The 22,287-nt window shown below is 41.2% G+C and overlaps 1 protein-coding gene across 1 annotated transcript; it reads right to left on the reverse strand.

The window, feature by feature from the left end:
* Nucleotides 1–839: 839 nt before the first annotated feature.
* scrt2 (scratch family zinc finger 2) lies at nt 840–6,783 on the reverse strand. Its single transcript, XM_080469219.1, has 2 exons — nt 6,103–6,783; nt 840–2,642 (listed from the first exon to the last, which is right to left on the reverse strand). Exons 1-2 carry the CDS (start codon nt 6,260–6,262, stop codon nt 1,843–1,845), a joined length of 960 nt encoding a protein of 319 aa, XP_080325345.1. The 5' UTR covers nt 6,263–6,783; the 3' UTR covers nt 840–1,842.
* Nucleotides 6,784–22,287: the final 15,504 nt, after the last annotated feature.

The raw sequence follows: 22,287 nt of genomic DNA on the forward strand, positions 1-22,287 counted from the left end.
GAGGAGGTGGTAGACTTTTGGGAAACAGCATGATAAGGAAGAATTTTTCGTGTTCTGTTTTGCTTGTATTGCCCTAAGTTGACTATAAACAAGAGAGCTGTGATTGTTTTACATGTCAATAGCTGTGTAAGTAAAATTATTGCCACTAAAAGGAAAACAAACAAAAAAAAACACGAACTCTGCATTCATTCGTTTGTAATCTTCTAGCACTGGTAATGTACATTGTTCCTCTTTAAAAAACTAAGTCCCAGGGACTCTCTACAGTTTTCATGCATATAAACATTTTCTTTGAAGATCAGCAGCATCTTACAAGGTCAATGGATGTTCATTTAAAAGAAAATTATAAACAATAAATAAATACATGATAAACAAGCAAGTCTTCAATAAATACACAAAATTAGGTAGATGAATGAAAGTATAAATAAATAAATAAATAAATAAATAAATAAATACATAGATAAATAAATAAATAAATAAATAGGTAGATAAATAAAGTATTTACATGATAAATAGATGGTATGCATCTAAATCATGGGCTTTCAGCGACGTATAAAACAGACAAACAGAATAATTGAAACTGTCACTTTGTAACTGAGGGTGTATGAGTCCATATCTTTTCTCTGAGGTAACACTGGAGGAGGAGGGAGCACCTCAAACACTGGGTGAAGATTGCTTATTAAGACTGGACGATGCACCATGAAGGCAGCAGAGTTTATGCAAAGCCACCATGGTCGAGGAAGAACAACGAGAGTTTTTCATTGCTATAGACGAGTCAACCACACATGGCACTTATAAAGATAGATCATTTGGTCTGGCTCTCAGTTTTTTTTTTTTTCTTTGTCCAAGTCTGTACATCGAGGTGAGACTATGAATTTGATCAAACAAGAGATTGTGATAACCTGTTCAACAGGCCAAAGTTTAAAAATCACAATGCTTGCAGAATTGGATTGAATGACCTATGATCCTGTATAGCTTATTCAATTTTTTTTTCTGAATACCCACAGTTACAAAGATGCTTTTGATCAACAAGGGATAATAAGCACAAAAAAATAAATTTAGAAAAATCAAATAGAAAAATAACATCCGTTGAATTGAAACATTGGTGTGGAGAAGGGGGTTGTCTTTTACCTTTTAAAATGATCTCCCTTTTTTTGCAAATACTGTCATAGTTCACATTTTCATAAAAAGTTCATGTTGGCAGTTGCAAAAGAATTCAATTCTTAGCAAATAAAAAGCAGCATAAAAATACAAGAGGTCATTTTGTCTCTAAAAAACAAAAGAACACTGTTAGTCCCTTTTTATGTTTTTTTTTCATTTTCTTAATACTATTTCCTATAAAATATCAGGAATCTAAATATTATTACTATTGATATCAATATCATTATAGTCATTGATAAAAATTCACATGCCAGGCCTCATATATAATTGTGTATGTGTGTAGGTGTAAGTGTGCATGTACACACATGAAAGTGTTAGTGTGTGTGGGTGTGGGTGTGCACGCATGTTTGTATGTTTCCGTGCTTGTGTGTGTGTGTGTCAACATGTTCGCACTTCTGTGTGAGCACATGTTGCTGAATTGTGTACAACTATCATCTACAGTCTCTATTTGGGGGAGGGTTGTTTGATTGTATGTTTCTGTGGACGATTAGCTACTGTGCAGGGAAAAGATCCAGCATCTTTTGAAATTGTCTTTGCCATAATCATTAAAGTTTCTTCACGTAATCTCAGTGAAAATATTGCTTTCTAAAAAAAGGGAAGAAAAAAGGCATGGAGGGCAGAGTGAATAGGGTTATTGGTTGTGAACCTACAAGAGGGGTTCAAAATTTAGCTTCTTTCTCGCGGTTAATTTTCTGATCCAGAGTCATCTTCGTCTGCAGAGCCCTTGAAGCAAGCTGACTCGTAGTGCTTGTTCAGGTAGGACTTGAGAGCGAAGGTCTTATTGCAACGCTTGCATCTGTAGTGCTTGAAGGCAGAGTGTGTTTGCATGTGGGCGCGGAGGTTTGAACGGTCAGCAAAGGCTTTGCCACAATGGGCACAGGCAAAGGGCTTCTCTCCTGTGTGTGAGCGCATGTGACCTTGAAGCAGCCACGGCCGACTGAAGGCCTTGCTGCACACTTCGCATTTGTGCTTGAGGTCGTGGGTGAGGATGTGCATGGCCAACGCCGGCATGGACACGTACACTTTATTACAGGTGGGACACTTGCGGGCCATCTTGCTGTCCAGGCTGCGGTGCGTCTGCTTGTGTCTGCTGAGATTGGAGGAGGTGGCGTACGTCTTGCCGCACTCGTTGCAGGTGTGGCGAGGCGTACCGGCTCCCTTCTCCGGAGCCCCGGCATTGGCGCTGCTGCTTCTCGAACCCCCTCCACTCCTCTCCCCGTCTCCCTTCCGCCTTGAGCGCCCGTCAGAGATGAAGAAGGCATCCATGGTGTAACCCTCGGCCAGGGCCTCCGATTCACCAGTGTAGAAGCCGCTGGCTGTCATGCCAGACTGGGGGCTGTCGGGCTGCTTCAAGTCGGGGTCGCAGTACTCGCCTCCGCTGCTCACCTGGGTGTACAGGGGGTCTGACACTGGCGAAGCCAGCTTGTGCTCCATTTTCTTCTCCCCCTGGTATACAGATGGCGTGATGTAATCCTGGATGTATCCTGGGTAAAAGGCACACACAAACACAGTTGGCCAGGGGTTGTGAAGGAGAAGGACACAGTGACATGCTGGTGATTACATGATTATAATGCTGGATGATTGCCCTTTGTGAAACGGTAAAAAGAGTGAGTGCCAACGCAGAGCTAATTGCATTTTTTCCAGAACTCACAGGTTGCTCACACAATAGTCCATTGATGCAGCGAAACATGACGAGCTGCTAAACTGCATTTAGTGAAGGTTGCAATTTTACAATGAAGATGAGCACTGTATAAGAGCTCATCAAGGGAGTCTCCTGTATAGTAGGATGCGTACTAAAGCCTCTCTTAAATGAAGCACAGTGATTGATTAGAGTTTCTTCCTCTGCGAGTGCAATACCACTTTAAGTAAAACATGATGAAGTCCACAGTCTACAATTTTGACAACACACTCAATTCTAATGGAACTCTTTGCTCAGAACAAATATACTTTTGGACCAGAATTACTTGTTCCATAGCTGCTTACATCCTGTAGGATTTTAGGCTAGACTTGTAGCAGGTTTAGGCACGATGCAGCAAAGCACAACACACCACAGTGATTTAAATGTCCCCAACTGTACAGAGCATGATGTTGGAGAGATATATTTTTGTTGGCATCGTTCTTGTCTTCCCTTTCCCTCTGAAGCAGCTCAGTGCCAGAGGAGCTAAAAGGCTTGCTGGCAGCCGAATGCATTCACACAGAACTCAGTGCAGCCTTGTGCTGTGAATCTCTGGGGGTGAATTGATACTAAATGCATTTTTACCTTCAGGGTTGATACTCCATGGGTTAAACATATGAGTCCCAAAATAAAAAGTGGTGAAGTACTTTTCCTAAAACAGAGTGCATAGCTGCAGAAAAAAAGCCATTCCTAAGCTCTGTGTGCAGCAAGCGGTGGAAATTAGGTATTGACCGCCTTTTAATGAAATTCAAAGTTTTGAGCTGATCAATAGGCTATCATCTGTAAAATAGTGCAGCTGTTGGTACAGTCGAGAGCTGGAGAAGATAGAAATAATGCGAGGAACAGATCAAGTATTTGTGACACACAATAATAGTTTATTGAGCCCCGGTGTGCTTGAGGTCTGACAAGCTGATAGACCTGGCATTGCACGCATTGTTTGTGAAGAGGGTCACCTGTCTGCAGCAGCGAGCATGCTTCAAGTGCCTTCAAGAAACAAGCCATTAAGAAATCAGTTGAAGTGCTCTCTTACTCCAGTGTCTCCATTCCCGAGGGTTTCAGTTCACACACCCACTTTGTCAAAGACATGACCATGACACCCAGGGACAGGGAAACACCGAGCCTGTGCACACATTATTATGCTGCACTGCATGGCTTCACTGTTTTAAGCTAGACGGATGGTGTTAGTCAAGAGAAAGGGGTAAATGTTCTTTCAAAAGCAAAAAAAGCAACAAAAAAAAAAAAAGCAATATACTTCAGCTTTTTGTTTTTGTTAAATCCTCCCATTACGGAATACTGTTTAAATCCTTCTGCTTCAGCAATTATTTGCAGCTAGACCCACCTGTTTTTAGAGCCACAATACAAACTGGTAAATAAATATACCTAATGAGCCCATGCGCTGCATGTGAACACGTCGCCTTTATTTTGCTGAGATTTCATCAACAAACCATACTCTGCTTCATGAGTGTAAGCAGACTTGTTTACTATGTTTCAATTACCCAAGGTCAGACATAGAGCTCATCGTTTAGGACTCTCGCTGTATCAGCCTTTACAGCTCATAGACTCATTTCTGTAATGCAAAGCAAGCATGTAATTAATGGACCCTCTCAGCCACCCCTCTTTGTTGTTCGACAGACACTCAAGTCAAATGTCTCCACAATGGGGGGAATGAAAATCTTCTGGCGCAGCAGAAGTGCTGATGTTAGGTGTTTTAGCCACGCTGAGATTTTCTTTATTTCTCCCCCTTTTTTTCATTTGGCTCAGCATGAAAAGGACGATTGTTTAAATTAATCGTTCTAAATTAAATTACTTTTGTCTACATCAATGCAATGTTTCTTTTTTTTCCTTTTCCCTCTTAATGTTTTTTTTCACATTGTTAAACAATAGCTCCAAGAACAATAGATAGTGAAAAAAATATCCAAATTGGTTCCTAAATAGTGTTAGAATTTTCTGCAGCAGGAAAACTCAGTGACATTCAATGCAAACTACAACATATAGTAGTATCTAGCATTGTTTTGTATTATTATTTCCCCATATCTTGTGTTTTAAACAGTTAGTTTATTATTTTTAGTTTTAAAAACCAACCCAATCTCTATTTTCACAAAAACTATTTAGCTAATCCACTAATCCTGCCCCTCTAAAATTCACTGTTATTGACACGGTTGAATAACAGGTGGGTATCGTCACAGCATTTGGCCGTGGACTGTGAAGGGTCTCTCGCTGTGAACACATCTTAAGAAATCACAACAAAGACTCACATATGGCCCTCCAAACGTGACCACAAAATGGAAGCGACAAGCTTAAAGCAGACTGTGAAAGTGAAGGTCGCCTCTCAGCTCTGATGGGAGCTTAGTGTGGTCGGTCAGCATGCTGACCACAGTGCAGCTATGTGCTTTTCTTCATGTTTACTGTACAACCTCTGTCATGTGATCAGCTTCAATGCTGCCCCAAGCATTTTTGTCTCCTTTTTCTCCTTTCCTCCTTTATCCCCTCAACACGGCTGCACACCTCCCTCCTGGCTCTACTGTACAGTGTGTTGGTGTCTCTTGTGGCGGCGATAGGCCTGCACGGCTGAAACTCTAACCCCTGCTAGTTTTCAAATGCCCGGAAGGAAGAGAAAGATGTAGTGGAGCGATGGGGGTGGGGAGACTGTGCATACTCCATTTGGATGGGAAGAGGGGGGCAAGGGAGGATCGGACCGTGATGGGAACTCAAGGACAATAACAGCTAAGGACAAACGTATCATCTCATACTCATCTCTCATATTCATGAATTTTTTAGTCCACATGATGACCAGATATTGTCAGACTACGTACATTTAGTCACCACAGGCTTGGTGCAGTCATATAAATACGTAACTGGAGCTTCTCCTGATTAGACACACGTTTTGTTCCCTATTTACATAAACTAATCCGTGGCTGTGACCTGAATTGTGTCCGTCCTTCACTGGAGTCAAAAAACAAAAGTCTGGGAGGACAGTGATGGGGGTGGGGTGCCTCTGGAGAGGATTATTTAGGAGATCGGTTCAAAAATCAGCTGGCTGCATGTAACACACATTAATTTACACACTCCGAGCATGTTATTGGCTAATGCAAAGGGAAATCTCACCCGACAGAAGGAAAAATAAAAATAAAAAAAGGCAAAAGAGGATGCCATCTGTGCTAAGAGTGGAAATGTCAGGCATGCTGAAATCAGCACCCGAGCTGTTTACAGGCAGGAGCAAGCGCACATCCCTAACTGGAGCGGCTCAGACTGGAGGCATGTTAACTCACCATTCTCACTGAGACGAACGCCGAGGCTGGTCACTGAGTCTGTGATGGAGCGTGCAAAAGTGAACGAGTCGTCCAGGTGGTGATGATGGTTGGAGGTGGCCACATTGGATGAAGAGAAATCATCAAGCTTGATCTTCTTCACCAAAAATGAGCGGGGCATGTTTCAATGGATAAAAACACAGAGCTGAGAAAAACGCATGAGAAAAAAATTGAAGACCCTCTGAGGAAGCGCACGGATAGAGCTGGCTTGATGGTAATCCTTGTGGTTAAGATGAAGACAACGGCCCAAAACATAAGAAAGAAAATGGAAACCAGTGGAGAACAAGGCTGACGGCAATGCTGTGTGATACTCTCTGGCTCCCCCAGCTTCCCCCGGAAAAATAAAAAAATAAAAAATAAAAGCGATCCTGTTCAGCACTGGATAGCTCCTGTGATGCAGCAGGCTTAAGGGACCAGTGAGGAAGAGAAGAGATGGAGACAGACAGAGAGAGGAGGGAGAGAGAGAGACTGTCAGACTAGCTGAGATCAGCAATCACGCCAGCCTTTATATGGGGCACAGGCAGTGGAAGATCAGGTGGTGCTGCGAAATGGAGCTGCTTAGCTTTAATCCATCAAATGTCCCCGGGGACACACATCAAATTACTACTGAACCGTCTGTGCATTCGCACACAGACAGAGGAGAAAGAACACAGCCAGACCCCCACTGCCCCCACTGCTGCTCCCCCGTTTTCTCCCCTCCCTCTTTCACCCCGCTTATGCTCCATGCTCGGAGGAGGAGTAAAAGAGGAGGGCAGACAATGGAGATGTGGATGAGAGCACACTCAGTGTCCTGTCCCCCATTGTTTTTAGATGAAGTGGCACAGTTTATGTTTGTCTTGTACAGGCGCTGCCTCCCTCATGTCATCTCTGTTACCTCAAACAGCCTTAGATCTTTCCATCCCTTCGCCACAGTGCACTGTACTCAAACGCTGAGAGCCCACATACAGTACAGGAGAGGTTATTGGCCCGTCTCTGAGTGCTGGACCTTTTTTTAAAGCCGCAGCAGATTCCAGCACAGCTGACGAGCCGGCTACAAGGAAGCACTAGTGCTGCAACGGCTCAGCTTGTCTCTCTCCCTCCCCATTACCACTGCACAGATGTGCATCCTGCCATGCGTGGCAGAGAATTATCTGATTAATTAATTACATCTTTTTTGATTAGGGTGAAATCTAGAATTAGATCCATGCTCACTAAATTGGCCACATATCTTGTGGTTGGTTTGTGTTTGTGTGAATTTATTAGCTCACTCACTTGATTTTTATGCAGCATTATAGAGTGTATTTCATCCCAGCTTCCATTTCTCATGGTAGTTATACACAGTGACTGTGAAAGTGAAACAGGAATGATGCACCTGTTAGAGTACGTATCAACAGGGAAGACTCTCATCACAATACTTGTCTAATTATTTGGCACAATACAAATGAAGTAAAACTTATGTTCCTATTGCTTTCGTATTTCACACATGTGTGTGTCTGTTGAGTGTGTAGCTTTTCTGTTAGTGTGTCTGTTTGAGCAGCAAGGTGCTGCTAAAATCATGGTCACAGTAAAAAGTCTCAAAGGAGGGTTGATTAAAATGTGGACTGATTCCTTTCTTAATATGCCCAAAACTTGAAAAGGCAAAGAGATTAAATTTACAGGCAAATGAATAACGCAAGCATTATGTCCTCTTATTTTGAAGGCTGTGACCAGAGAAGCAGAGATGCCTAATTATTTATTCAAATTATTAATTGATTCTCAGGATTTTCTGCATCGGTTAATGTCATCCCTTTTTCTTGTGTTCAATGAAAAGGCCGTAGCCTCTGTTTTACTGAGTAAACCTTAAATATATTTGTACATTTGGAAAAATTGTGTTCCACTCTTAAGAGTTAATGTCCCTTGTGAAAGATCAAAATATTATAAATCCACTTGTAAAGTCTCCTTCAGCATGTGGATGAACCTTTGGCTGATTTTCATAGATTTAGCATATTTGTTGAAAGACATCCTGAAATTGTTCTCGAAAGTGGTTAAAGCTGCAATAGATTTACTCACGCGTTAAGGTGTGCCCTCTCACCTGGGCTGCTTTAAATCATTCTTGCTGCTAACACTGACCCGGCGGCCCGGGCGCAGCGGGAGTCGAGAGGGCCCGGTGTTTAAATCAGTGCAGTCAGGATTTATCACACATATGTGATTGTACATTACGGGAGAAGTTGACGTTCCTGTCACTGAGCCAAGCTTATAGCGCAGAGGCAAGGACGAGAAAGGTCAGAAGAACAATCATTGTCTACAATGATACAGTGAGGGTTTTTCTTTATGTTTTTGTGGGGGAAAAATTCTTTTAAAAATCTTTTTACCAGTCGTGCGAATGCCTTATTTCTTCATTCATATCTTTAATTTGCAATTTGAAAAAATTGGTACAGACAATCATACACACTCACACTCACAACTACTTTAAAAAAAAAAAAAAAGAAAGAGCAGATTATTGCCTGCTTTAGCTGCAATATTTAAAATATTATACATTTTACTTGCATGAAATGAATAATATTTCCTTTAAAAAGTTAGTGATTAAGGTTTTTAATATGCATGTTTTCTTTGTCAGGAGTGGAACTCAGCTGGAATATCGAGGATATAACTTTATTTCCATTTTGCATTTATCTGCCAAGCATTATATAAACTACAGAAAAACAATCTTCAGTATTGATTTCGTAGCCTTGGCTGATAAATAGTGTAGCCTGTTGGAGGAAACCACCTGTAAATAGAAAAAGCCTCACCCAGCATGTTTACACTAACGTTGCATTAAATATTCTGCGCCCAGGCTGTTTCCCGCATGGTATTAACATAATCTGCTAATTAATTATTGCACCATTTCATCACATGTGAATTGTACTGGTAAATGAAAAATCGAGTGCAACAAGTCAGCTACAGGTTAGAGGTGAACTGTGACAAACAAAAGGAAACATGCTGTCACTGAAACGTCTCTCAGGTCGCGTGTATCCAGCAGCAGACGACTTCTTTCCTCCTCCTCCTCCTCCTCCTCCTTCTCTTCCTCCTTTTCCTCAGAAGCTTTCGTCCACTCATGGCCCCCAGACTCCCACTGACATGTGGTCACTGCCTCAGGACGTTACCATAGAGACGGCCCCCCCTCCGGTTGGAGGAATGGTTGTTTTTTTTGTTTTTTTCACTCGGCGGTGCAGGAGTGGGGGCCTCTGGTCTGGTCAGATGGGCGGTGATACAATCAGCCTCATTAACATCCTGTATGGCCCTCCAGGGTTGTGGAGGTGACCCGGCAGACCGAATGAAAGAAGTCAGTCTAGTTGATTTGTTTCTTCACGCTGCTCCACAAGAGACGGCACTAACAATTACCCCATCTTCAGGTCACTTTCATTATCTCCTTTTACAGACACACAATGTCTGTTTAATTGTTTCAGTTTATTACTTAAAGAACCGCTAAACAGAAACAATGATTTTCCATGAGAGCCACGCACATAAAAGCTGAAACTCAAATATCTTGCATGAGGCGCTGCTTATATAAAGACACTCTGAGCTTGTTGAGCTAGGTGAAGAGAAGCTAAGAGTCCATTAAGCGTAGCCATCTATAATTCACCTCACTCTTGCTTACTGGGTCACTTCACCGAGGCCTTTTAAAGCTGCTACAGCAGGAGTCTGTTATGGTCTTTATAAGGACATGACCTGATGATGATTAAAATGTTTAAAATAGAATACAGATTCATTTTCAGCTGCAACAAGTACTCCTTTCATCACAAAATGCTTCTTGTTTATTTTCGTTTCTCATTTTGTGGCAGCTGCTGTACATGTTTTTTGAGGGGTTTTTTTCACAGAAATCCCTTTCACACCAACACTGATGAGACATGGCTCAGTGAAGAAGGTCATGAAACAAGCATTTAACATTATACTGTGGATTTGTAGTCTAACATGAAGCCTGAATGGACCTTAACTGCCTCCCCGGTCATACTGTAGCTAATGCTGTTTGGCAGATAGTTCAGTGTATCACTCATGCCCTATTTGGCTTGTGTCTGCCTGTTGTCCTGTATGCATCTCAGAGCGTGTGTGCATTTGTTGTCCATGGGCAACTGTTCAGTAAATAGGGCAATTAAGTGTGAAAAGCAGAAAGGAGCTAGCATGTTCCTATCTCTTTGGTGGGGGAGATAATTTATGCTAATAACATCTCTACCGCTCAAGCTGCCCAAAAATGATAGCAGACCCTTTTGGCTTCAGAAGAATCTTTTCATCCTCTTGGAGAAAAAAAAAAAAGTGGTTTCTCAACACCTTGCAAATAAGACAGCTGTGTGGCAGTGAATGAATCTCTCTCCCTCTCCCTCTCTCCCTTTCATCTCCAGATGATAATCTTTTCTCCTTGCCTGTCGTGTATGGTGCATGTTTGTTCTTCATTTAGCCTGTGGAATACTTGAAACCTAGTTCCCCCTCTGTCTCCTCCCCGCTCTCTTATAGCCTCACACCCTGCACACACACAATCTATCATCATTTTTCCTTCAAGAGCCGTCATAGGAAGTTGCAGCCTGTGTGAATGTATTACTGTAAATAGTATCCTATGCATGAGCGATGCTTCTTAATAACACTTAAACTCGAGCTCAGTACGCTGTTCATGTGGCATAAATTCCTCTATCATACTAAGGGGCACAGAGGCATTGGATGCCTGTGGAGAGCAGGGGCCATGCTGGCAGTTCAATAAATAATCCCGGTGAAAGTGGAAGCAATAAACCATAGGAAATCTCTACCAGCAACCAGCTATCATGCTCAGTGAGGAGCTCCCATGTCAGCCACTAAGAACAAATGTTCCAGCTTTTTCTTTTTCTCTTGTGCGCACAGAAAAAAAGAGTGTTCCAGGTTTTGGGTCTTATCAGGATAAAATTCTACATTTTGGGGTAAAATGCTTACTCCAAAATGTATCCCTCTAATGTCAGACAATTAAATATGAAGCTTTTCTTATCTATTCTGACCCGGTCCTTATGTGTGGAGTTTGCACCTTCTCCCTGTGAATGTGCAGTTTGTCTTGAGATTGGCTCCAAAGCCATGACCCTGAACTGTGACGTCTGAATGGATTATATTAGTAGGATCACTTTTTTAATTCAAAATATAGGCCCCAACTATACCTAGAGACAGATGGTAAGATATAGTTACCTTTGGGCCAGCAGATTCTCAGTTGGTACAGCAAGTCGTATTTCAATGTATCTACTGAACTGCCCTTGGGCAAGTGACTGAACCCGGAGTTTTTCCAAATCCAACTTGAGAACATTACATTGCAGCCATCACCATTAGTGCCTGCGTGTGTGGGTCAATGTGACTAACCGCGTAAAGCACTTTGAGACTGCTGAAGCAGTGAAAATGCTCTTAGAGAAGTCTATTTACCAGCTAGTGGCCAACGGTTAATGGCAGTGGCACTGTAAACAGCAGAAGTAAGAAGGAAGACACATTAGTGGTTCACCGTTGTAAGATTACTTGATTCATCAGGTTGTTTAATGGAGCATTATTTTGAATCAGTAATATATTTCCATGCTATGATGTTTTGCTGCTTCTCAATGACGGTTTTGTATTAAATGGATTGACCAATCTGGCAGATTTGAGAGTTATATTCCAAACTGAATGGCTACTGTTGATTAGGTTTAGTATCCATTACAGCATACTGGTGTCAGACTAAAATTCATATCAGCCTCTAAGGATCCTAAGCATCCTTAAGGATACTGACAATGACAGAAAAGATACAGGTGGGGTGGTGGAAGGATCTGAGTTCAGGACGTCGACGCAAGAGGTCAGTAATTGAGGCTTTGAGATAATACTTTGATTGGCCTACAATAGAGAAATTTAGTGTAGAAAGGTAAATAAATGGGTTCTCGAATCTTAGTAATTCTAGTAAATAATGTTAATGGAGCTATGTAATTGTAATTTTCCCATTATTAAATTATATTTTCTTTTCTTTGTAAGTTGAAACAATTATTCACAGATCATTGTAATTAGAGCTGCCATTATGGAATTTAAGTGTGTAGTAGCACTCCAGTGTGGTACCATATAATTCAAATAGATTTATAATGACTTAATAAGACATTAGGGAGCTAAGAAGGACCCAAGAAGACCTGACGAAATCATTTTATTGTACTAATAACATTCACAGTCGTCTGCTGTTAACGTGTCCAAACAGGAAACTCCTCTGACTTTGACTTTGTCTTTTATGTTACGTTTTGTTTAGCTCATATAAAGCTTGCATTCATGACTGACCTGGTTTGGTTCAAACCTGGAGGGCGTGTGAAACTCAGAGCTCCACTGGAGCTTCACCGAGGCTCTCATCAAACTGGCTGTTGAATGGAGTTACTACAAACTGTGGCAGACTACTTGTTACAGAGCGTTGGACTTGTAGCTGTGGAGGGTTTGAAGTTATCTTGAAGTACTGTTGAATGAGATAGATTAGTAACACAAGTTGTCGATGTAACTTGAGAGGGTGAATTTCCGAATGTGAGCGTCTGGGATTTTCTTTTGTCTCTCTGTGTTTGCCCTGTGATGAACAATGTTTCCCAACTAACTTGACTTCATAAAGGTGATCAGACCTAGTGACCAAAGAAATAATTCTCCTGATATGCATTACAATAGGAAACAATGGAGTCACAAAGAATTACTCTGGTTAATAACCTGAGTGAATCATCGAGGTTTGCCTTTAGGTAAATTTTGTTACCATGTGTTTCCCAAATATTTCTTGCTTTTTCAATAGGAGGCTATAATAAATTCATTCACAGCCAAAGATGGTCCACAAAGCATTCAAGAGTGTTCCCAGCAAAGCCCTTTCATTTCCTAATGCTGTAATTAAACCTTAACTGTAATAGTCATCGTCACACCTTGCTCTGATTTATCGAGAAATAATTGTTCAGATAATCTTAGTCTAAATTAATTGGGTTAATTAATCACCACAGTCTCTTTGCCCTCCCTTGCTCAAATAAAGGAATTGTAGGTCTTTTCACATTATGTTCCATCATGAAGGTCAGAACGGTGGGTAATAGACTGTCGTTTCCAATTTGTACGTCCACGCAAAGGAAGAGCAAATGCATTAGTGAGATGGTATCAGCCTGTTTAAAATTAGACAACAAATGGGCAGATTTGCATGCATGCAGCATGGATGAAGCAGCCCTGCAGAAAGATTACTGCATGCAGCAGCACGTCTGCAAAACAACCACACGGCCAGTTACTAATTTTCTTTTTGAAAATTCACTACACCTGTTTGCAGCCAAGGGGCCAAACAAAGATACCAGTTCCTGACACTACGGTACAATGAGGTTTTGGGGGGGGGGGGGGGGAGAAATCTGCAACCAAACAAATTTTCCACAAGGCAACACTGAGACAGGCATTTTCCTCTTATGTGTTTTTCCTAGTAGTGCGTGTCAGGGAGAGAGGTGAGATCAATTTCCACAGGATTAGGCTGCCTGGGGAAAATGATTGCTTTTTCTAATACTTAGTAACAATTTTTCAATTTCCTGTGGTCTTTGTTACTCTCAACATTTTTGCAAATGAGCAAAACAGAGGCAACCGGCGTTGCTGCTCTGCGAACTTCACCTTGGGACCAGGCGTCATTTGCATATATATTGAGAGCATACGTTTTTGGTTTATAATAGTCACCATTCTGGGGTGGGGGCGGGGAACCGGGGGCGGCTGGCAGGCTTTCTGTCACCTGTTATGAGGCCCTTGTCCGTGAACATCCCAGGGAGACGAAAGCAGGCGATAATTACGATGCTGGGACTAAACTGGTGTTGCTCTCTGCCTTCACACATTGTTTTTAAACCTGAAGAGAGAAAAAAAAAAAAGTCAAACAAAGCCAGCTGTAGGGCATGTTTTTTTATTTCTAGACTCCCGGAGATTCTCAGAGGCGGCACAACAAAAAAAAAATCACAGAAAATGAAATTAATTTATCGACACAAAGCTGATTTCTGTGGTGATTACAGTTTGAGCCTGACACTAATGAATCCACACGTTCCACTTTTGCACTTTCACAGGGGCTAACTACATTCAGGCAGAATCAGAGAAGATGCACTGCAGATGGTCACATGACAAATGGCTTTATTGCCCCGTTATGGAGATTTGAGTCATAATTGAGTGTCTCTACAGTGATGTGCACACTTGGTATGACTCACAGTGAGTCTTTTGCTGGAGGACAGATGAGCTCTGCTTCATTCCGCTGTCACGTATTTAGATTTCACCTCAAATCTTTGTAAAGCAGCCTCAGTGTTTCAGTCTCTTTTTTTCTTCTTCTTTTTTTTTTAACATTTGTCAATGATTCATATCTACTCTAAAAAAAAAAGATTAAATCAGGAAAAGAAAAATCAACACAGACACCTAATTGAACCTGCAGATTGGGTAATGCATCTGCTTTATTCTTTCAACAGTCAGGTTTACTAGGTATGAGAAGTTGTGTAAAGAGTAATGTGAGCATGCACGTTTGCACACTGAGGCATGTGCACCACGCATCACTGCTTTTGTGTGTGTTGAGCGCTTTTCAAAGGGCATGCTTTTGTGCAGGCACAGATGATGCAGCTGGCAGAAGGATGACTATTGCTGGAAGCATGTCCACGTTGGCACACTTACAGAAAGCCCTGGCTCCTGGGTCGCACTTTATATAGGCTACATAAAGGCTGCCTGCCCGTCTGCTGTCTGGCCGATCGATATCGGCTGAGACGCACAGGCTGTAACAAACATTTTGAATGTGAAATTTTCTCAAGTCCAGAGCTCAAATTAATTGTTGGTCCTTCAATTGAGTGACGGAAAATTTTGAATTCAGAAGAATTCATATCAAGCAATTATTTGTTGTTTTTGTCAGATGGTCTTGGAAGAAGATGACCCTCCGTAGCAACACTCTGTGGCCATACAAAAATGTATGTTAGTAGTTTACCTTTACGTATGTGTAATAAAGTGAATATTTGGGTTTAAAGGGACAATTAGTCAGTTAATAAAATCATGTTTTTCTTCACTGTTTCCTTATTTTGACTGGGCTGCTAATGGTTTTGGTTTCTTGGAATTGGAAGCGTTTTTGTGAAGGAGGCGCAGCAGAACACAGACCTGAACAAAACTTACTGTGGTCGATGAAATCATCAGGCATCCTCCAATCTACAGCTGGGTTGCCTTCCTTTCAGGAATGAGCTCAAAATCCAACTCCAAAGAGAAATTGTATGACTTCCAACAGGATCAATCATGTTTTCCGTGTAAAGATAGCTCCATTTATTCTGTAATTGCCTGATAAATTAACCAGCACAGACACCTGTCAAAACAGCCGACAATCTCTGTGAATCCACCTCCCAACAGGCTCATCTTGATGGGCTAAGTTGGTAATGACAACTCTCCAAGTCTGTCCCCTCAGGCTGAAGGATGAGAGCACCATAGAGTTCTCTTTTCCCATCCGTCCCTATTAGAATAATGCATCAAATAGACATTTTAATTTGAAGTTCATTTTCTCCTCAAGGCTCTGTAAATGTCTGCTAGCATGCACATTCTGGAAGAGATAACCTTTCAGCATGTGATCTTTTTGTTTTTGTGTCCTGATGAAATAGTCACTTATCATTTGCTACATTTTGGCAAGAGTGTAAATTTTGTATATTCCAGTGGCTCTTTAGAAATTAGGAGGATTCCAGCAGCAGAAAATAAATCCTGATGCTTCATTCACGAAGCTCCTCCTCCAGCTCGACTATAAACAAAAACCGCAGATGACTCATTGATTTCCACAAACAAACCAAATTGCCGGGAGTCCTACCCACCACTGAGGAAACCTCATCACTCAGCAGTTATATTGTTGTGCACCCAGCAACCTCCTTTTTCAACGTACCGAGTGTGGCGATAACGTGCGTGAAATGAGCGCCGGGGCCTGCCAGTGGTGCCTGAGCCCTCGCAGGGCCTGACACCTGCCTGCGCTCAGCTGTTCCTGCCACGCTTGACCGCATGTGGCTAATAAACAGACCTGTCCTTATCACTGGAACTCCATTAACGGGGGTCGCAGTCACCTGAATCCCTCGCCGGGGCGACAGCAAATTACAAGGCAAATGTAATGGGTTTTGCTATATTGCCACACACTGAGATAGTGAATTACACCAAAGGCCTGATGTTATTACATGTCCCCAGGATGCAGGCTCTTGTGTTTTATGATGACTACAGTGAAAACCAGGTCAGTGCTCAAATTGTCATGGTCTTCGCCTCCATTGCTCTAGTTCTATCTATCATGTCCATTCAAAGGGGGCACAAAGGCATGCGGCAGGTCATCCACTTCACATGTCAGCCAGTGGTGAGTGCCTCAGACAAGTGTTTCAGTCTGCAGACACATACAGACATGAGCCTGCTCTCTTCATTCTTATCCGTAGCAGGTGACAACAATTTCCACAGAAGCAACACAGAAGCAAAATGATTAAACAGGTTGTCCTGCAGTGATTTCCAGAGGACCGTGAGGCGCGCTCAAACATAAAGAAAACCTGGTGACATGAGAGGAAAGGAACTGTGATGCAACCTATTGGTTTTGTTGTACTTTCTTATTATGCAGATATTGAACAGTGAAAACAAGCAATTCTTCATAGTTTTAGTGCATTTTCCTCACTGTACCTTGTAAATTTGGTAAAAATCTAAAATTATTGTTTTGGGGATTTTTTTGTTTGTTTGGTCTAGTGTAAAGAAATATAGTATCATTCCTGGATGATTTTGAACAAAATGGTTTTTGAGTTGTTGTTTTTGTTTCTTTAAAATAAGCTGGTAAAATATCCATTCAAAATGAAAATGATCCCAATTGCATATGGCTATTAGCAGCGTTCATTTTCAGTTGAAAACATCACCATCAAATACTTTGTTGACATTTCTCCATCGTCCTTGGTGTGTACAGACCTTAAGCCTGAATCACACTTGCATTAAGAACAGTTAAATATATTATTAAACTTAATGATAGGAGAGTGGAGTTGTTGATCCAGTCTGCTCTTGACCCTCAGGAGGCCAACAAGAAGTAACAATGGAGAGGAAGCGGTGAGGGAGGCATTTTAGCTATATTGCACCAAGCTATTTCATTTGACCTCTGCCGTTGATGTATGAACTGTTTCACAAGACAGTTATGAGGCAGGAGTCTGACAATGTTATTGGTATAAACCGGGAACATATTGTCCTGTTAGCAGTCAAAAACCTTCTCCACACTAACAAGCGCTTAGTGAGACAGTGACTTAAATAGCTGGCTTAATAATTGACTAAATACTGAATGAAGTGCTATATGTTCTCAGTGACAAAAGCCATTGTGTGTCAACGTGGGAAGCCTGCTTGGTTAGCTTGCCTAATCCCATGAGCAGTTAACATACCCACTTCACGATGACGTACAAATAAACAAGGTCTGTTGTGATCAGCTAAATAAAACAGAATCACATTTTAAAGCAAGCCAACAAAGAAATGAGATGGAACCTTCATTCTTTCTTTTTTCTTTCGCAATATTTTTATACCTCTGTGCTTTCTAGCAGCGAGCGTATGGGAGAACAAGAGGCCTTGTAACAGAAACGGTCAAAGACAAGGGGTTTGTTTTTGATTATTGAACGCTATATCTTTTCTCTGGCCATACATCTTGTTCTGCCAGGTCTCCCAGGGGCTTCAGGCCATCCAATGCTACAGGCTATAGCTCTTCAGAAGGAGGCAGGGACAATGGTACCTGCAGGTCCCCATGCAGGCTCTGCAGATATCACTGGGGGCCTCATTGACAAATTGTCCTTGTCTGGCCGCATGAGAGAGTGGGGATTGCGGTAATTGCATATTTCCCTCTAATTGCATTTGTCACATGTGGGGTCTGCTGCTGCGGAGCCAGGTCTGAGACCCTTCTCAGTGATGTGTTAAACCAAACAGCTGAACTCTCACCTGCACCTCTAGATGGGGTTGTGCAAGAAGAGGCCTGCAAAGAGGCCAATAAATTATGTAGCGGCACAAAACATCAGCAGAGCAGCAGTGGAGTCGGGCACAGACGGGGACGCGTTGCAAGTCCATTAAAACCTCAGTCGTGGTCATGAAGGACTTGACTCAATGATGCTGTTTGAGGACAGTCAAGGGCTTCTCCCTGCATGATCACATGCCATGAAACTCATAATGCTGTCGCAGAATAAAAATAAAATCTCGAGAGAACTTTACATCATAGAAACGTTATCTTATTACAGCGCAACTAAAATGACTGTTTTCTCCTACTGAGAGTTTCTTCTACCCAACTAATAAATACAAAGGCTTCATTGTACTAAGGAATTTGTGATTGATCTACTTCCCTTTAATAGTTTTTTTGTATAAAGCTTAAATTAAAAGATCCCTTTATTACACACTGAGCTGCTGATTATTTCATTTGTATTTTTTTTATCATGAGTGCTGATTTGAAATGTTTTGCCCAATGAACCGATATAAATGGTTTAGATTTTGATTTGCCGAAAAGAAAAATAAGAGTGACTTTTTGGTCATTTTGCTCCAAATAGTCACCAAAATGATTTATTGATTGTCCTGATAGTTTCAGCTAAATCCTTTGTGAGCTGACTAATTGCTTCAGCTGTTCTTTCAACCCGGTTTCACATGTTTCGTTCCTGTTTTTCCTGCTTCAGCAAAGTTTCATGTCGGGGTGGTGGCAATAATAACAAGCAGCTCTCATCTTGGCTTCTGCTGCCTCGTGATATGCGGCCAGCCTGCTGCATTATACAGAGGGGTTGTACAACTACATTTTAATCCACTCGTGTTTCTGGCCTGATAAAAGGATTCTCTCCATCTCTTTCTGTTTAATTCACACCATCATCAATCAAATGTGTCCCTGCTCTCCCCTCCCTTCCTCCCTCTTGGGTTTTGGGGGTCTGCAGCAGATAGGTTGGGGGTCCCCTGAGGGGGTTAGGGACATGACGGACCGGTCACAGATGCCACAGAAATTAAAATGCAAGAGTCTGTGCAAGGTGTTACATTTCTCAGACATGCTCATTTGCAGTAATATCTGAGCAGCATAAGGAGGCTTATCTGTGATTTCGCATAGGACTCACATGAGATTATGTGAATATGATTAAAAAAACAGCTATTTAGGCGTGCAGTCTCCATAGTGTGGCTACAAGTGTGGAAGATTCCCTGTGTGGTAGATACACTGTTTTTGTCTTCCGCCATTGTCTGCACATGACAGTCGCCACAGGCTACTTAGTAATGAATATGTGCCTGTAGCATGTGTGCTGTGTGGAGCCTGTGAATAGAGTAAATATGCACATCTCTGCACAACAGGTCAGCTTCTAAACACAGACAGAAGAGAATATGAACAGCGGCAGAATAAGCTCCTGAAACTACAAAGGAATTATGTATAAACAACTGCTCAGGCTGTGACTAAAGTGTCACACGATGACGCCTGATATCCCTGCAAACCCTTTTTGTCTAAATAAGGCAACTATCCTGTGTTCTTCATTGTCTTTCATAAATATCCATAAACCTCTGATGGTGCCTCTCTTTATGTGACACGTGAATATACACTCATCTGACAGGTAATACAGCCTGTAACAAAAATAGCATGTTTAAAAAAAAGAAAAAAAGATTTCATGGCATACTTATAAAAGAAAAACATTTCAAGGTGAATTATGCTAGTTATATGCTCTTATTACGGTTTGATAAATGAAGTACTATAACGTTTTAATGTAACGGCTATTATACAGTGGTTCAGATGGTTCAACGTAGAACAAAGATCAGAGTAACCAAGCTTATCTGTTTGTAATCAGCTCATGCATATGTAAATATTTATAGCAATTGCATTCAGGCAGAAATGCATACATTGAATGAATACATACACAAATCAAAGATTAGAAATCTTCTTCTATATCAACTTTATTCAACCTGGACTTGATCTTAGCTTAACAATGAGTAAAAAGCAGGATCCACCGTGTGCAGTTTCTAAAGAAATCTCTTTGAAAGATTATTTTTATTCTTTTGATACCTGATAGCATTTTTTTAATTTATCTAACGTTTCATTTTATTCAGACTACAAAACAACATGCTTTATGATTAGTACATTTAATGACAATACTGAATTAGTATTTTTGAGCAAGCAGAGCAGGTTGCACCACATTTAAGAACTAACACAGTCTCCTTCAGTTTCATATTTAGATCTTGAAAAGGGAGCAGCGAGCAGGTTTGTTCAATTTAAAAGGTGTGCAGACAGAAGGATTTACTCGTAGAAATGTTCTGCAGCTGGGCCTTGTAGTGCTGTAAATGTTACGACAAAGTCTTAAAATGGATTCTGTAACAAGAAGGAAATGTGGAGTCTTCAGCAGGGAAATATGAGCTCTTTTATTCGTTTCTTTTTCTATTGTAGCTGCCATATTACAAAAATGTTTACAGTCTGAATTGTTGCCTAGGTTGGCAGTACTTCAGTAAAAAGAACTGAAGCTGTATATGATAAAGTCAACGATGCTGAAATTGAAAACAACAAAGTTAGCAATGATGACTATACAATGAAAACAAGATTCTTTAACCTTTCTGCAAAGAACATGCATGTGGTTCCATTAAGAAAACTGGTCTAGCAGAAAAAAACAATCCCAAAAACTATAGAACATTTGGTTTCCAACGAGGCAGTATTGTATGGGCAACTGGCAGCCCAAGGGACACATGCGGCCCCCGTCCTCAAACTTTGTAGTCCGAGAGGCAATTTCCAAACTCACTTTCAAAGGAAATGGGAGGATGATGGTCATTTTATGCATAGTTGAACCAAATATCAATTCAAATTAATCTAAATTACTGCATTGCTGAGTTTGATTCAAGGTAAAAGAAAAAATAATTAGAGACACAGTCTGCAATAAGTTCTTTTTGTCAAATTAGTTACAATAAATTACATCGATGTTATGGATTAAAATGTCAGGGTTTTTTTTTTCCCCACAAGATGATAGTTTTTAGGACATTCTTTGCATTGGTATTGACCAGTTCTGCACTACATTGAAGGATGTTTTGTAACTATTTATCACTGAATGAGACTGAATGAGAAGAACCCCTCTCAATATCTTCCAGTCCAGCTGAACACCACTGTAAACTAAAACTTAAAAAATGACTATCGGGGGTAAATTAAAACTCTCTCTCGTGACCTTGAGCAAACCTGAACATTATCACCTTTGTAAAGGCAAGATTAAGCTCACCGCTGCAGTACTGGATCATGTTAAATTGTGCAAGTCTCCTGAACAAAGTGACCTAATAGTGCATCTATTCCACTAACGGGACACGTCAGACCGAGGACAATCCAACGGGATGCTACACTGCACAGTCAAACTCAGTGTAACTAACTCACCGTCTAACTGATGTGCAGGGTCAGGATCTTTTGCATGGCATGGACTTTCAGTATGTGACTCACTCTCTTGTTGCATAAATTTCCTGCGAGTGGATGTTGTTTTTCTTTCTGTGTGCCTCTCGCAGGAGCATGCTCAGTCTTTCATATCACGTAAAGGTCCCTGACAGTCTTGTAGGCTGTCACCGTTTTATCTGTGTGAAAGTGATACGCCCGCAGTATGTGGCATTTCTGAAAGGACAAAGGATACAAACACACATGGTGTGGTTATTTAGATGAACAGGCTGCTTTTTTTTTCTTTTCTTTTCTTTTTTTTTTCTCATTCCGTGGCCTTGCAGCACGACAGCTGGTGGCAGGTGTTGGAGGAGGAGGAGAGAGAGAACATCTTGTCTTCCGTAGCTACAATCTTTTTGAACAGTTCAATTTGACTAAAGGATTAAGTGTCCGACATTAATCGTAGGCTAATCTTGTAGATTTAGGCAACTGGCTCCTGAAAGTCAATACAGCTATAATTTAATCGGAAAATGTCATCACAGTTTATGGAGCAAAGTTGAAGAGTTAACAGACAATTAGCTTTAGGCCGATCACCTCGGTACAGAATAGGACAAGGTTCAGGGCGCATCTTCTTTTTCTCCTAGTGAGGATATTAATGTTGCAGTATAAGAACGGTGGCTCAGCTACACGCAGTTAAAAGTGACGCTTATCTAGCAGAAAAACACATTAAAGTCAAAGTTTGAACTGTATGGCCCGTATTCTATATGAGGGACTTGTTTTAGTGTTGAACTGAAGTCATGTTAAATAAATGCTCTATTATTAATAAATGTCATTAGTACATACATTACACTGATCTTCTATACTCACTGAAATACAAAATGCACAGTTAGTTC

The sequence above is a fragment of the Lipophrys pholis genome (assembly GCF_963383615.2).
Source record: "Lipophrys pholis genome assembly, chromosome: 8".
NCBI classification, from domain to species: domain Eukaryota; kingdom Metazoa; phylum Chordata; class Actinopteri; order Blenniiformes; family Blenniidae; genus Lipophrys; species Lipophrys pholis.

Coding starts and splice junctions, on each gene's coding strand:
- scrt2 (XM_080469219.1), bottom strand. CDS start 6,262: ATGCCCCGCTCATTTTTGGTGAAGAAGATCAAGCTTGATGATTTCTCT. Junction 2,643..6,102: donor CGTTCGTCTCAGTGAGAATG/GTGAGTTAACAT, acceptor CCTTTTACCCAG/GATACATCCAGGATTACATC.